Below are 17417 nucleotides of genomic sequence, written 5' to 3' on the forward strand. Positions count from 1 at the left end.
CACAGGTATATGTTCAGCGCCTCTTGCTTTGGCTCTCTGCTGCTTCCTGCTGGGCAGGTCACACACACCTGACTTGCTTGAGCTTGTTTGCAGAGAATTGCTGCTTGTTTTGTATGTAAAGTTGGACGATACATCTAAATCCAGAGAACAAAAACAAGGACGAATCACAGAATTTAAAGATGAAATATGCAAGACAGTTAGTTTAAAACACTCAAATATGAATTCAAATCTTCCACTGTCTATGAATTAGGAGCAGTGTTGATGTTTTGTTGAAGGCATCTGTATATCGTGTTCTATGAAGTTATCACGCTAACCAGCTGGTCCCTGCCCATCCCGTATTGTAATACCACCCCGCACCTCAAGAGGCAATAGTGAGTCAATGTAGCATCCAGTTTTTCCTCTGTCTAATGTGAAAGGAAGAGGGGGGGATGTATTTTAACTTCTTTTTATGATGAATGGAATATTAACACAACGATGGCTGAAATCTTGGTAAAACAGAAGCAAAACAAAAGTTACCATTAGTGTTGCTGTCCAATGCTAGAAACCACTCTTCGTGAGCAAAGAAATAAAGTTTGACGCTGAACCTGCAACGTTTCTCCTGGACTGGTGAGTAAACAGCTGTTAATGCCAATGCTGGCTATGTAGTAATAGCCTATGAAGAGAGCTAATAGTATTACGTCAGGGATGTACTGACCATCATGCATACCGAGACAAACTGCAGTGGGCCAGTGAACTGTCAAAAAATACATTACATAAAATCATAATTTTTACATTTGATCAGTCCTCTGTTTGTGCCTGCTATTTAGGGCGCACATTAGAGCTGTTGAGTCCAGGACTGAATTTCCTCATTTACACCTCACGTTACTGACAGTATTAATATGGTGAGTTAGTTATTGATAAGCAGTTCAGAACAATTAGACTGGCTGTATGTGACATTTCGAATTAGCTTGTCATCTATCCACCAAACGGAGACGGCCTGCACCTAATGACTCACTATCGCCTCCTAATAAGTTGTATTACAAGATAATATTTGTCAAAGTTAAGTTTTAAATACTGATAGCCAATGTTTTCTCTTTTTTTTGTTGTATGTTTATTTGTTACTTTTCTTCTTTCTTTGATATTTAGGCATCTGAGCGATAGACTTTTTAGTATTTCCAGGCTTAATTGATTGATTAATTGGACAAATAAACAGATTTCATTGATAATGAAAGTGGTTGTGAGTTGCATTCTTAAAACAATTCATACTCAGTATTTGGTTAGACTTAGCAATGTAAGTACATTTTATTTACAGTTGTATAAACAAGATGATTCAATGCGAGATCTTTACTGGAAAAGGTATAAGAAAAAAAGTGAATCCTTCTTTAAGGGGTTTTGTGTGCATGTGTGCGTATGTTTGTGTGTGTGCGTGTTGATGCATGCCTGTGTCACATCTGTTGTGTTGTGTGTGTGTGTGTGTGTGTGTGTGTGTGTGTGTGTGTGTGTGTGTGTGTGTGTGTGTGTGTGTGTAACTATAGTTTAGGACAGTCTCTGCTGCAGTCGTAATACAAGCGCAGAACCTCCTCAAACTCTGAACCAGACTCTATTTACATTTCATTCAATTGAAGTGCTCCACACAGCTCAGCTAACTGTACACGGTAACAACACGCATCCAGAAACAAACTGAAGCACTGGTTTTAAAACACCGGCATGCACAGGCCTGAATGAGGACATGATCACAACCAGACTCGGTTCAAATTTAGAAACCAAATTGTGTTTTTGTGTGGTCATTTAAAAGTGGCATAATGTGAAGGCTTTGTAGATCTTATGGTTTCTCTAATAAAAAAAAATAAAATAAAAAAAAGATTTGTAAACACAAAACAGTGGAGAAGTTAACATGTCTGACTAATGCTGAAGTGGTTCTGTGTATGTTTTCGTTGTCTTTTTTTTTTTTTTACAGTTTGGGAGACGCCTCAGCATGCAGTGCTACGCAGACGGGAAAGACGTGATTGTCTTCTTAACAACAGTGGTTTCTCATCTCCAGAAAATGGGAAACGGCCTGTTTTTGCATCTAACCAGGACCTGCACACGACCTCGCCAGCTGGGCGAAGCTTTCAATTCACTCGGGTTCCTTCGTGTAAAAGTACCCATGGAGGAGGTTTTGCATGAAAGACCGAGTGCTGGTTGGGTGAAAAACCTGGCCCTTTGATGCAACCCCTGTGAGACTGGAAATGAGAAAGACTGCCGTGGCAGGAGAGGAAGGGGGGGGGAGAGGGTGTACCAAAAAACGCAGCATGGAGAACAGCCAAGTGTCTCAAACGTGGTCCAACACAAAACATCACCAAACTGAATCCTCAAATCGCTATTAGATCTCTAATTTCTTATATCACCTGCTTATCTCTTGCTATAAATAGTAAAGCTGAGTAGTAAGAGTTCAAACTCGTACTACAAATAGAAAAGCACGTGCATTTGGCAGGTTAGTGCAAAATCAAATGGGGTAAAGAAAATTTGAACATCTACAGAGTCTGGCCCTCACAATAACAATAATTATCATCATTCAGATACATAAAGTTCTTAATCATATACAAGCTCACACATGCTTTCATCATCTTCACTGGCAGACAAGATTAGCTCATCTTTAGTGCTGTAATTAGTGCGTCCCAATGAAAGAAAATTGGTCTAAAAACATTTAAAGTGTCGATATAAACACAGGTAGTTCCTATTAAAAATACTCGATCTCCATTGAAGCTTACAGTACGTCTTGTATTGCAGTATATGTCGTTAAGAAATACTAGATATTACTGCGGCACCTAGGCCCTAATTGGAAGTGATATGTTAAGTACAGTACTTGCACCAAAACTGGTCTAAACTTAACCAAACTAAATCTGGCTTGCTAAAAGCTCTACAGCTCTACGGTTTGTCAGGAAGTCGGAAAACATCAAACATTAAGTAAATTTATGTGAGTAAAAGGACAAAAGAAGGCTAAATAAGTTAGCTGATAGGATACAGAAGGAAAAGGTTGTATATGTGAGTCGGATGGTTTGTTCTGTGCATGCTCAGGGACCCTACAAACATCTAAGACCAGGTAATCCTGTCTTTTTAAGAAAAAAAGTGCAAGTTCAGTGTTTTTCAGACACTTCTTCAGCAAGCGGTTTTCCTCAAAAGCTCCGTTGGCAGGACGGTGACATGAAAGCTTCGTCGACGAAGGGGACGAGGAGCCAGTCTCCCTCTGCTTTTACTCTCCTCCTTCTCCTCCCTCGTCTCGTTTCCTCCTTTCTCCCCTGTGAGCGAACATCGGCGTTGCCCTCTCTCTTTACACCACAGTGCTAACAGACGGGTCAGACAAGTTGAGTTGGCCCGTAATGTCAGTGGGTGGGAACTGCTGCAGAGGTGAAGACAAATGGGGTGGAAGGAGGAAGAGAGACACACGACAGAGTGTCAGTTCTTGACAAAAGCAACACATTTTGAGTTGTTGCAACGTGATCCTAACATTTCTGTTAATTTAAGAGCTTAATTTCTACAGAAGCAGGACGGGGCTCTAACCCCCCCTCAGGCACACTCTCGTTTTGTTCTTTTCTGTTAGAGTTTGCAGAGCAGTTTGGTGTGTGCCTGAGGTGGGTTAGTTGGGAGCAGACGTAAGATCCCGAGAGCCTTGACAACAGCAAATTTGAATCAGGCGACATTAAAAATTTTCTCGAGCCTCAACAACATGACTATGGGTGATAACGCCCTGCCGTGGATAACACGGACAGCTCGTTTATCTTCCCCGCAGTCATTTGTATGCATGCAGACAGGCGGCCTCCCTAATTTTAGCAGCTCAGGAGGAGAACACGAAGTTCGGGCTGATTTCAAAGTGCTGCTGTGTCGGACCCTTACGCCCGGTCCCCCCGCTCCACTGTGCTTCTTTACAAGCAGAGTGCGTTGAATTATAGGCTTCTATGGTGCTGAGAGGGGGAAACAAGATCCCAATTCCATGCATGAGCTTAGTTTCTATGGCAACAGTGATGTTGCTTTTCAGTCCTTTCAGTGTGTTTTTTTTTTTTTTTTTTTTTACTTAATGCTGAGGCTCCTTTTTTCTGCTCAGTAGCAAAAAATATAGAAACCTGATGAAACAATCACACGTTAAACATCATAAATATAATCAAATACATCATAGTTTGGAGCAACATTCGCTGGAATTTGCTTCATGTTTTGGAACACAGGGTGGAGTAACTTGTCTGCATTATGTTGTTAATAATCCGTGTGATTTCCAACATGCCAATCTTAATCCTGCCTCACAGCGCTCTGTTGGGAAAACCTGTTTCTTTACATCCAACGTGCAGGAGAGCCTATTTTGTTTGGACATTAAACACCATGAATATCGAATGATTTGTAGAGCCAAAACAGGGAAGGTGTACCCATCTCATTTGTCACTTTTTGTCTTCTTTAATGGTGATATAGGTGCCTCTCATTTGAAGCTGATAGAGCCAATACATTCAAGCATATGAGCTTCAGAAGCTGTTATGATGCAACTAACATGCTGACAGATGGGGCAACATCCAGCCTGAGTAGAATTCATTTTTTCCTTTCTTAAATAATCAGGAGTCAGAGTGGATGTCCCTCATCTCCTTGACCCGCGAGTTGCATCATCATATATCTTACAGCCCCCATTTGGGTCTCCTTATGTCTTGTACCTTGAGGGCCTGCTAACAGCGCACCCTACCGGGGTCAAGTGGACCAGCAAAAGAGAGACACTTCACTGACATCACAACTACAGTTAATGGTGACAAAGCTACTTATTCAATAAAACTACGGTGAGTATCTTAATATACGGCACAACTATAAAGAGTGTTTCTACTTCTTCTACGGTTACTACATCTATGACAGTTAACTAGCATGCTTGCAGAGGGAGAGAGGAGCAGTGTGGCATGTGGGTGAGGGACACTGACACTCAAGTCCATTGATATCCATTAATATAAAAAAAGAACATTTATATAAAATCAAAATAATGGTCAAAGACTGAAGATGGCAGCTCTTTCAATTGGAGCATCTTTTTTTTTCTTTTCATTCTTTTACACTAAATACGGTTTCATTTTCCACTTTGAGACGTTTTTGTAGTTGTTTTCATCCCACCAGGGCTCCCAAACCAGCAACCGAACCATCATACGAACATATCAACAACGGCGATCCCGCTCTTCGTCTCTTCAAACGAAACCAATTCTATTGAGAAACGGCCAGGCGAGAGTAAAGGTGGTTTGCTTCGATGCAGAAACATCCATTTAAAAAAAAAAAAAAAGAAAGAAAAAAAAAAGACAGTTAACACAAGAGAAAGAGAGAAAGACAGGAAATCAAATAATAAAAAAAAACCCACAAGATTTTGTTTTACTTTGTGGCCCGTTAGCTTAGCCGCCATTGGCTACATCTCCCCTGAGAAACACAACACAATGTTAGTGCAAAAACCTCTCTGGAAAGGTGTCTGTGTTATCTCCAGGGGTTATTGCTGTCTTTTACAGAGGGCCATGCCAGATTTGGTGAGCGACCTGCTATGTCTGGCGGAGCAGCTGGGCACAAAATGACTGCGGGTCAATGGTTTGTCAGAGCGCTCCGAGCTTGTGCAGCACAATCTCCCAACCGCAGCGAGCAGGGCTTTTTCAACCCAACTGTGAAGGGACACAGAAAACCTCACGCTCTCATTGTGCTGCAACAAAAGAGTCAAGTAAAGATATAGAAAAGGTGTAAAACAGGCGTAAGGAAATAAAAGAGAATCTCGTATTTCTGCCTGCCTTGTAACAAAATGAGAGTCTAAGGTTTCATGGAGTTCGTAGCCCGACAAAAATCCAAACACAAAAGAAGACTGTCTTCATCACCTGAAAATATACCTTGAAAGAGGCATGCACAGTTCAGACCACAAGGACACTGGAAAATAAATAAGAATTATGACAAACAAAATATGACAAAGCAAAAAGTAAATTGATTAATAGAAATCCATGAGTGTAATCCTGAAATAGACATGTTGATAAATAAGACAACACATTAGTTTTCTTCGCAGGAGGACTGGCCATCGATGACGACTACCTTGAAGATGGGTTTTGGAAAAAAAATGACAGAACACCAGCGCATGCTTTTCAAACCATAAGCAAACCAACAACGGCTGAAAACCCAAAACGGAGGAAGGTGCAGGATTGGTGCAAAGAAAGGATGGAGATACGAAGGATCAAGCAGTCAAAAAGGACAGGACATGAACATAAATATTTAAACAGACACACACTCACGTACGGTACGCACGCACGTGCACTCACTCACATGCCCGCACTCTCACAAACAAACAAACACACACACACACACACACACACACACACACGCACGCACCACAACGCCATCACCAAAAACAATTGGCAGAATCCACGTCCAAAACCAGAGGCAGGGAGGAAGAGCAGCCCAAGACATAACACCACTGGCAGACTGCCTGCTTTTGTCAACCCCCTCCTCCAGAAGCCACTAATAAATCCTGGACACTTGGGACACTCCCTTCCCCGAATTCAGAGCCCAGTTCCTGGCCTGGCCTGACCTGAGATCCTGCACTGATGCCCTGCAGGCTGTGGAGGAGCTATAAATGCTAAATGGTGATGACTGATCAATGGTGATCTGACAAACACGTGGCGGAGGCCGCGGAGCCGTGTGGAAATGAGTGAGTGGAACATGGGACTCGTTCGTGGTCGGATATGGGGATGTCGGCAGAGAGGACAGCGAAAGACAAAGGAGAGAGATGAAAGTAGAGACAGGAGGAGGAGGAGGAGAGGAAAGAGAGGGAAGAATAAACAAGGGAAGATGTTGCTTCTTCGTCTTCTTACCGTGTCTTTGGAGGACCTACGTCTCTTGATGCTGGAGGCCAGGGTGGTACTGATGGACCTAAAAGAGGCTTTCTTTTTGGGGTCGGGCTCTGCTCTACCACTTTTCCTATCCTAAAATAAATATATGTAGAAACATTATTCATGTCCTCTGGCTGGGGTGATAACCGTGGTTCCAGTCTCACCCATTCTCTCTACCCACCCCCCACCACCACCCACCACACCAGTGAATTACCTCATTTTGTATTGTCTAAATATTGGGAGGGTCCTCGTGAAAAAAAAGACTACAGCATTTTGAAAATGTCAAATGCGAAAAGAGGGAGAAAGAAAGGGATAAAGCCTGTTAGATGTGAGAGAGGAAATACTCAGTCTGGGGCATCCGGCTACATTGTATGCAACAATATCACACTTGGACTGCACAAGATGGCACAATAGTCCTCTGGAAATGCGCTGACACATTCACTCGACCCCTAGAAATGCACTGGAATGAGTGATGACTAGTAAAGATGTCAGTGGGTGTGATACCTATGTTTTGCCACTTATATAGTCTACCTGTACGCTCCCTATTACGTGGACACACACTTTACAGTGGCAACGTCTTCATCTCAACACACAAGCAATCTCAAATGTAAAATGGATCAACTAAATAGGACTTTATAAAGTATCTACACTCTACTCTCTACTCGGTTCTGACACAGGTCAGAGCTCTGGAAAACATTTTCAAATGCATTCCTGTCAAAATATAACTGAAAAGTAAAGAAAAAGAAGCGGTCTTATCCTTACAAGATGGCGAGCCAATTTGGTGCTCTCCCTCCTTCATTACCATCAGAGTGCCCCACAGCTACTCTCAGAACAATAACTGGGTGTTTGTGTGCAAAATAAATAAAAAATAAAACTCATATTAAGGTATTCTTACATCCTCAGTCTCTAGGGAGGAAGAGGGCTGCATAGGGGGAGAAAAGAAAAATAAAATAAATTTCCATCCACCTGATCGTTATTACTTTAAAGAAGATCTTTAAGCAAAAGCCAAGGGAACCAAAAAGGGCAGATTTTAAAAAAGGAAGAAAAAAAACTAGCAAAGCAAACATCCACATCCAAAGCCAGGCAGGTATAAAAAAGTTGAGAAGCTTCAGTATCAGGTGCCACTAAAATGCATATTAGAGAGGGAAAACAACAGCGACAAAAGTCAGTAATTGAAGCCCATTTAAAGTCATTATACCTTAAAGCGGTATAATGGAAATTCACCCCACACACAAGGGAATGGGATGAGATGGAGAGCAAAAAGAAAAAACAAACTATCTAAGAAGGAATGGTTGCCTACTGTAGCAGCGAAACAATATTCTTACTGTAATTAAAATGCAAAGAAAAGGAAAGATTTGCAATTATGATGTAACTCATTTCACGATGAGCAAATGGAGCCTAAAAGATGTTACTTCTAGGAAAGGAAAGCTGTGGAAAGATGGAGGTTAGTAAAGTAGAAGTGGAGGATGGCGGAGTAGAGAAGTGGGGGAGGCCCACGGGGCGGGCGGGGCAGTGTGGTGTGAATTTCAACATGCCAAAACGTTTGATGGATGGAGGGAGGGAATAAAGGGGGAAAACATAGAATAAGTAAAACACAAAACAAATAGCATGACAACTCAATCCTGGCCAGCACTGGCCCCACAGTACATCCTTTTTCATCAGGTCACATGAATAGGCTCTTTCAGGGCACATTTTGTACCACCCATCACCCCGGCAACCAGCGCTTTTCTCTCCACCCCCTGGTGACATGAGATCAAGTGGTGAGCAGGTATTAGCTTTTGCGTAGGATAGATGAGAGCTGGCAGAGGAGCGATAGGTGCACGACAGCACTCGATCTGAGTGCAGGGATATAGCAAATACAATCTTTTTCCTGTTGGAAGATGACATCGAAGTGTTAGTAAATGGTCAAAGTCAGGCTGTGTATTGGTCTTGGTTCAGGAAAAATCAATGCCCAAATGACATCATCTCCCATCTTTGAATCTTTACTTTTCCCCCTTAACTTCAGCGCGTGAGGCTGCAGGAGGTGCAGCCTGGCTGCTCTGAGCCCTGATGAGGCGCTGCGAGTGCACAGTCCCGGCCATGCAGGGCATGCTGGACCATCAGATTAAGCGTGGCGTGGGACTTGCACAGTGTACAGCAGCTTCCTGTTTCGTGTTGGAAACGGAAGCGAGCTGCCATAGTCCAGCATCCTTAAACACCATCATTTGTTAATATCAACCAGCAGGAGTTTCTGACACCAGTTTGAGTCTGGTTCAGACAGTGCACTTCTGAGTAACATCTGTTTGAAAAGGGAAAGCTTTCAGCCATATGTAAAGCCTCTCAGCGACGCAGTGGTCAGCAAAACTAATAGCAACAGAGATGCTGAGGAATCAGTAAAATGCAATTGAACATCGTAATGTAAATCTTTATCATGTAAATTCAAACATATCCATCACATGACAGGTCCAAAATGTATCCAACCATAACGGGTCAACTTTTTTTTTAACTTTTGCTCTGTACTGCTCATGCAGAATCATTTCTGATGAAGAATTGTACACAATATAATCTTTCACAGTCCTGCTAAGCTGTCTTGGGATCTGGTTCTTCACACAGAAAGAGAGAAGTCCTCCAGTTTCTCAGTCAGACTAATTTCTAGACATTTTTTAAAGAAAGAATTGAAGCGGAAAAAAGTTGTTCTGAAATCTTAATGATCTCTGTAATGAGGCACAGTTTTGTAGTCCAGTCTCACTCTGGGTGTGCCGCTCAGATTAAACAGACCCATTCAATTCAAACCAGGTTGGAAGTGTTGCAGAAATATGTATGCAACCTAAGAGTGTTGTGATGACTTTTAAACGTGTAATAATTGATTTGTTGGACACTCGAGGGCTGAGGAAACAAGTTGTGAATACAAAAGTGACGCATTATCACCATTTATGTTGACAGCATGAAGAAGTTAGCAAACAGAAGATACAGAGCAACATTAGCATTCATTTGAATTCATGCTTCTGGCCACCCAGTGAATCCAAGTTCAATAATCACTCTTCTTTTAGTCTCCACCACCAATATCTGGTTCTTTAATAGCGAACTTAACATATGGGCACATAGAGTGCAGGTGGTTACTTTGGTCATTCATAAAAAAATTGTATCGTTATGAATTTAGATCATAAAGATTTAAATCACTTTAAAAAAAAAAAGTGGCAAATCCTCTCACTCAAATACGACGTGTTACCTGAGATTAAGTACGTTTAACCTCACTACATCTCTGTGGCTACAGCTTCTGTTAGCTGGACTATCTTTGGCATGCAGTCCTAACAAAGCATGCACTTTCACCTATTCTGTAAAATAGTGTATGTAAAAGCAGCGGCTGCTAGTGTGGTAGGTAATGAACTCATAGGTTGAGGTCTTTTCAGGATAGAGAGATGATGTCATCCTGCAAAGAGTGAGGGTTGCGCTGTGTGAACAGATTTAGTCAGACGTGCACGTTCTCTGAAGTCGTTTCTGTTTGAAGGTATGTGGGTGCACAGTCCTGCACGGTGCTTTGTCTAATATACCCACCTGAGGCAGTAGGAGCACATAATTACACACAACACACTTACAAGCAGTCAAAATGATGTCAACAATGGGGCTCCAGATTTCGGTGCTTGTTGCACTGAGGAGGGAGGAGGCCACATAAACTGGGATCTTAGATTTTCCGTTGCGATGACTTTGTGTGTCCTACATAACCAAGTTGTCATTTTCAATTTGTGGAAATCAGATTCAGTGAGTAATCAAATTAGTGCACCCAAACAGTATGAATAAGATCGTGAATAATATTCATGCAGAGCAGATTGGATTAGCTTCCTCAGTACTCCTAGCATGAGATGCCCTTATAATGGTTATAGTTGGAGCAGTGACGGTTGTGTGTGTTTTCGTTGTTTTCGCTCTAGGCCCCACAGTGACGTTCAATGAGTAGGATGAGCATGCGTGGGCCGTCTTTGTTCAGCAGTGCAGAGGAATCAACGTGATCATTGCTGACATTGATATAAATCACACTGGTCCGTGGGCAGTTTAGTATGTCCCTCTCCTTTCTCAGTGATGCCCCCCCCCCCACCACCACCACCACCACCATACATGCATTCGCCTGCAGTATGCGCCCGGAGAATGTACACCCATATGAGGACACTCATGACAGAGACATACAGTTGTTAGTTCGAGCCAGACACTCTCAGAAGTGACATTGATTGGCTGGCAGGCACTTGTGAATGTTTTTTTTTATACTGTACCTTCCTCCGGCACTGCTGTTTAGTTTCAGCAGGGCTAAACAACTCGGCTCAAGGCTTACAGAGACACAGCAGACAGATTGCCAGGGCCACATCACAGACTCACAGTGTGATTGGCCATCAAGTAAGGTAACCCTGTACCTCCAAGCTATCCAATCAAAGAGTGAGTAAAGTTGTGTGGGGACGGAGGAGGGGCGCTCCAACGCTTCGCAGCCAGTGATTGCATTGGAGTACAGGGGAAAAGCTTGATTCTTGATTGGCTGAGCAAAGGCTTGTTGCTTGATTATAGCTCAAATAGTCAGATCACTCAAATTAAAAAAAATCTTCATGATATCTCATCATGACTTTGAGTGACAAATTAAATTACATTCACCTCCATTTTGTTGCTTTGAAGGCAAAAGTTGCACAAATCTGTGAGCATGGAACTAAACCTGCTGCATGGTTAAATGCCACAAGAGCAAGTAGAAAGAAACATGCATTTTTTTTTTTAAATTTGGGTGAACTGACCTTTTCAACAGAGGCCTGTTTAGGCAGGCGGTGTTGTAAGAAGCCTCTGGCATGCAAGTTACTCTTATGGTGTCTGCAATATGGACATACTGACAGAGTGTGCACTGTAGCATCGCACCTTACAGTGAAGCAGGCAATACTGGGAGGTTCACTGATGTGTGATCGTGCCAAGGCATTGATTTTGCTCTTTATGCTCTATTTATATTTTTTGCTCCTGGCTACAGTTAACATGGCCGCCAGAGTGAAGGAAATCAATGACACACAATGAAAGTGCATCAACTGTACAGTAATCGTTGTTATATATTATTTTTTAATGTTTTATGTGTCTGGCGGAGCGTTTGTTTTGTTTTTGTTGGCCTTCCTTGTATGTATCATATGACCTCATGAAGCATATAGTGCTAGAGCAGCAGTTTAAAACTACGAGTTCATGCCATGTAGTGAAGTATTAATTTGGGTATCCATCATATTAGGAGGTCACCAGGCTAATTATCTTCTTCTTATCTCTTATGTACTAACAGCAAGAGGTGACATGAGCGTGGAAATGGCTCTGCTACATACTAATGAGGGAGTCCCAGCCACCGCTTGACTTCCAGAGGCCTCCTTACTCTCCTGCAGGCACACACAAGAGACACGGGTGCAATTGGGCTCTGGGAACTCTTTAGACCTACAGGGAGGCCACCCAGGACGCCTTACATTACACGTGAGTTTCTCGTATACGGAGATCTGGTGGTCTGAACACTACTGAAAATAAAAAAAAGTTCCTAGAGAGGCTGAGAGACAGAAATCAACCTGCGTTAGTAGGAGGCTTTGCTGGCTCTCTTGCACCTTAGTTTGGGCACTTGCACCCCAGGTGTGAGCGGGCACAGGGGGATCAGTCCTACCTGCAAGTTCTTCCTCCAAACATTGACGGCCGCAAAGGCCAGCTGCATCTGCTTCCTGCGGGCGTCTTTATGGCGCTTATAGGCGATTTCGATGAAGATGAGGAAAATCCCTGCTGCTATGCCTCCAGCCACCAGCATGAAGACTCCTGTTGGGGAGGGACAGATAGAAAGAGACAGAGACATGTGAGCTGCCAGTCTACAAGTCCGCCGCTCCCACTGAGAATGAACGCATGGTCTTGTCAGTCATGCTCAGTGGACGCCCCTCCTTTCTTAAACCAGCTCCCTACTTGACGACAGCGGCTGCAAACCACACAATATTAATAAGAAACTACAACCGCACAAGATCACAGCACAAGTTACTGTACGGCACACTTCAACAGGGCACCCACGCTCACACTAAAACAACGATTTTGTAAAGGTATTGGACAAAAAAGGGCTACAGTACCTTACCACTGCAGTTTTTGTCCAATCACTTTTAACGCTTTCTCTACGCCATAAGGACCATACCTGCCATGTTTTCAAAGGTGAGTGTGGCTGGGGCATTGCTCCTTGAGTCACACTCCTGGTATCTCACCCAGGTTTTATCTAGGTCTTCCATGAAGCCATTCTCATGAGAACTGCAGGGGGTTGGGGGTGGTGGGGAGAGAGGTACAAAGTTAATAAATGCCACAGGTGACGGAATATTCGAGCCGCTTTCTCCCAGATAGCAACATATGAATCAATAGCTGGACAGGTGCACTGACAAACAGACATACGCTTAACAGAGGCAAACAGACAGACAAGGCAGGAGAGGGGAGATACAGAGAGAGATGTGACATAAGGCAATGTGTTGGATGGCTGTAAATGGTCAATACGTGACCAGAAAATCATATTTGATAAGAAACAAGAAAAAAAAAAAAAAAAAAAAAAGTCATACGAGTAATGCTGCTTCGGCTGGGACAGACCTGAGAATGGCCAGGGACACATTCTGTTTCCAGGGGCTGTCCTTGCGCATGCCTATGCCAAAGCCCGAACGGAAAAACAGCTCTCCCGTGGTCACCAGGTCGCACTTCTGCGAAGCTTCAAACTCCAGCACCGCAGAGTCCCAGATGAAAGCATGCAGCTTGCTGTGGGGGAGGGGGAGGGGGGAGGAGGAGTTGGAGGAGGAGGAAGGAGGGAGGAGGAGGGGAAGGAGGGGGTTACGGTGCAACAGTACAATGATTTACATACACATTTACGGCTCCCACCCTTTTCTCTCTCTCGCACACCAAATCGTGTGTGTCATTCAGCGTTTACCAGCAATCTCTACCGCTGTTTATGGCCCAAATGAAATCCAATGCCAGATGGGTGAGGGCGCGTCCCCCATTGGATTCCCCCAATCTCAAAGATGTTCGTCTTGGTACAACCTGAAAAAGGGTGCTCCTTGACTCAATGTTAGCTCAACCTCACTGGTGTCAGTGCTGTTGACACGTTCCACACCTGCCGCTGTCCCTCGACAACTGTCTCGGCTGGGCGATGGGCCTGAACCAGTGGGAACTACACAGTAAGTCCTGCCACTTCCACCTGGTCCGTAGGTCCATGTCCCTCCCCCTGAGCTAACTGGACTGGCCCTGGCCTATAGGTCTGATAGGTCGAGCAGCCGGCCGACACGTGCTCTGGTCGGCCCGGCCAGGCCGAGACTCACTTGTCACGCACGGCCTGGATGGCCTCGGCGGCACTCTCATAGTTGTGCTTCTCCATGTGGCGGTACATGGTGCTAAGCTCCACCTGCCGCCGGAAGTAGATGTCCACCGAACTCTGCTTCACTGTGGCGTAGATGAACTTGTCCGATGGGTTTCTCAGCTGCACGACGAGACGAGGACAAGGCACAAACAGCAGAGTCATAACTATGAATGAATTAGATTGACATGCATTCATGTTTCATGAAACTAAATGTATTTATATGGATTTAAAAAAAAGTTATAGCAGTAAGACGGTCGTTGCATTACCCACCCTTGGGTCATTGATGCCGGTGATGCGCTCCTCAGGCCGGTCCAACACCAGGAAGGCAGCCAGGTTGGCAGTATAAGAAGCCACAATGATCATGGCAAATCCAGCCCACACCATGCCCAGGATTCTCGCTGAGAAGCTCCGCGGCGCACCTGTGTGGTGAGGTCAATGTTTGAGTTTTCAGCTCAGGAATTTTCTTGTCTTGTGGAGTAAGTAGCTGAATACTTTCGTTCCTGGTAAGTAAAAGTTTACACTGCTACTTCTGTTAATATTACTGCTGTTACTCTGCAAGTAACAAGATTAAGGATCATGAACAAAATATTCTAAAAAGCTCCTTATTAACTCATATAATCTAAATTACATAGAGTTTCCCAACTAACAGCCTCAAACAAAACACATTGTAACCCACTAGATATGATCAGACATGAAAAAAAAAAATACTTGAAGACAAATGAAAGAAGCAAAAGGAACATGCATCAACTGTTAAAAAAAAACAACTCCACCAAACGCTGTCTGTACAAAATGTGATTTAAAAGTGAATAATTTGTCGTCCTCAAAGAAAAACATGACAGTGAGGTACCACTTGGAGCCACAAATACCTTTGATATTGGTCCTTTTAGAATGATAAAACTGTTGAAGGACGAGAATACAGTATCCCTCTGTTCTGTGGGACAGCGAAGATGTACGTGTCAATAAGGGCATGATTTCTTTTCTCACTGGTTCTGTCTCACCTTCTCCGATACCGGAGTTCAGCAACACTCCCCAGGAGAACCACATGGCAGATGATAAGGTGAGGGCATCTTCTTCTTCTTCTTCACTGTTTACTTTAAATCTTCCAAACGGGCTGGAGGGAAGAAATTGGGAGGGTTGCAGAAGAGAAAATTAGATATCGCCAAGAACCTGTAGAGGAGGGGAAAAACCCTGGCGACCCGAGGCAGAGAGGGGAACTGAACATGAGTGAGCGAAGCAAGACGAAGACAAAAGTCCTCAGAAAGAAAATAGGCTAAAGACGGCGGCAAAGGGACAGAGCGGTGGGATGACTGGAGCCAATCTTCACCTCTGTCTGCCTTGTCGTCCACACCGAGGGAAGATCTGAAGGGCGCAGGAGTGCATGTACACACACACATTTATACGCTCACTGATTCATTCATGAATAGACACACACAGATGGGCACACACATACACACACAGGTCCCCCTTGTACCTGAACCGGTCTAGTAGGTAAAGCATCACCGCCACCACATGCACCGAAAGACCCACCAACAGCCACAGCGTGCTTTGGAACGGCTGCATAAACGAGTCCAGTGTACTGCGAGGGATTTCCTAAAAACACATACACCGCAGTTGGTTATCGATTGATTATTAACAACCTTGATTGCCTTACGTTTGCATATTACAGACAAACGCAAAGGAAGCTTTTTTCCAAGTCCTTAAAGTTCCAACCAGTGGACATTTTCTCGGACTAGTTTTGCTGCACACAAATACAGTTTAACGCTTTTTCCTGTATTTCCCTACTGTTTCCAGGCACAATGCTGTATCCCTACATCTGCATGAGTTGAATCTCTTAACCCTTTACATATGTTAGATTTGTAATCTGTCGCAGACGGCATTCATTTTTGGCAGTGAAAAATGAATGCAGATTTGCTGCAGATCTTTGTGTGCTTAGCAATTTTAATAACACCTGAATGAATGGAAATCCATCGTTACCTGGATTAGTAGATCAAATTCCCATGACGTATGTACTTTATAATTTAATAATGACTAAAGGGTCTGAAAACAATGCTGCTGTTTGATCCTTTGAAGAGAGGTTGTGACCAGAAACTAATGAATTTAACTTCCACTGGATAACTATTATCAGATGAATGCTGAATCAAATGTATTTATTTGTTAATTTTGATCCCTATTAGCCACCAATGGTAGCACTAACTATCCTCATAGGGTACAATGATAACGGAAATATCATGTTGACACCTCTAACAAGCATGTTTTCTGTGTTTTTCTTATACAATTGGGCAAATTTCCAGTGTATTTGAATTTCTTTCCGATGCAGTAATATGTGTATACATGTTAGAAATCAAAGTATTTGAATAACAGTTGCCAAAATTTGGGACAAATGGCATACATTGCCACTGAGGTTGGAGGATACTGCAAGTGGGCGATACATGGAACTCACCAGAGGCTGTCTGGCATTAAAGAGGACAGAGTATATACTTACCTTTTTAACAAGGATAGTGAGGCCTTGATATTTAAAGGGTTTGGAGAACTCGATGTACTGGGCTCGTTCATTGTTAATCGTCAGCGGGGCCACAATCATGTCAGCCAGTCCCCCCAGGAGCTCCCCCATCATGCCGTTCCACTCTTTCTTGTTACTGTTGTTCACCTGCAGTCCCAAAGGGAAGGTGGCGTAAACATTAAAATCTGCGATCGCCCTGCTGTCGTCTAGACCACAGAATGTTTCCCAGCTTTAAGGATTTGGGTTAACCCAAGCGGGGATATACGGTAAGTGCAAGGCATACTCGACATCTCTGAAAGTGTGTCAGTCTTGTCCATCAAAAAAGAAACTTGCTCTTTTCTGTAGTTTATAAAATCACCACAAGTGTTATGGTGTGTTCATGCTTTGTCTACACAACAAGGTTTTGGGGGTCAGAGAGAATTTTTTCATTTCAACCATGCAGGTTTTCAGTTCATTGTGTGAAGTTTCTTCTCCTTTTGTTTCATGTCTTACTTTTGTTGGTTGGTTCTCTATTATTAATAATAATAATTATACATTTTATTTATATAGCAATTTTTAAGATACTCAAATACTATTGGCTTTGTGCTACACAATCATGCAGCCATTTCGGAAAGAACTGGAAAGAGATTTTTTTTTTTTCTCAGGAGATCTCCGTGATATAATGTTTTATTTATTTTCATTATTTTCATTATTTTCATTATCAACCTTGGAAAAGGTTATAAAACCATTTCTAAGGAGTTTGTACTCTACCAATCCATATTCCAAA

General features: G+C 43.1%; 1 protein-coding gene across 7 annotated transcripts in view; it reads right to left on the bottom strand.

Annotated features, from left to right (window-relative positions):
• Positions 1-1251: 1251 nt before the first annotated feature.
• Positions 1252-17417, bottom strand: part of grin1a (glutamate receptor, ionotropic, N-methyl D-aspartate 1a) — a 35053-nt gene continuing 18887 nt past the window's right edge. For 4 of the 7 annotated variants that reach the window (XM_069161607.1, XM_069161599.1, XM_069161625.1 and 1 more), the window contains 11 exons: positions 16634-16798; positions 15623-15741; positions 15150-15262; positions 14422-14570; positions 14114-14271; positions 13395-13556; positions 12958-13067; positions 12451-12596; positions 7720-7746; positions 6807-6917; positions 1252-3358 (listed from right to left, as the gene is read on the bottom strand). In XM_069161607.1, the coding sequence (XP_069017708.1) occupies positions 3290-3358; positions 6807-6917; positions 7720-7746; positions 12451-12596; positions 12958-13067; positions 13395-13556; positions 14114-14271; positions 14422-14570; positions 15150-15262; positions 15623-15741; positions 16634-16798 (1329 nt within the window). In that variant the 3' untranslated portion in view covers positions 1252-3289. The remainder of the gene's footprint in view (positions 3359-6806; positions 6918-7719; positions 7747-12450; positions 12597-12957; positions 13068-13394; positions 13557-14113; positions 14272-14421; positions 14571-15149; positions 15263-15622; positions 15742-16633; positions 16799-17417) is intronic. The other 3 variants (XM_069161644.1, XM_069161635.1, XM_069161652.1) reach the window with 1 other exon arrangement.

This window comes from Embiotoca jacksoni, unplaced genomic scaffold (assembly GCF_022577435.1).
Source record: "Embiotoca jacksoni isolate LCO1_2020_lvr unplaced genomic scaffold, fEmbJac1.0.p SCAF_10, whole genome shotgun sequence".
NCBI lineage: Eukaryota > Metazoa > Chordata > Actinopteri > Embiotocidae > Embiotoca > Embiotoca jacksoni.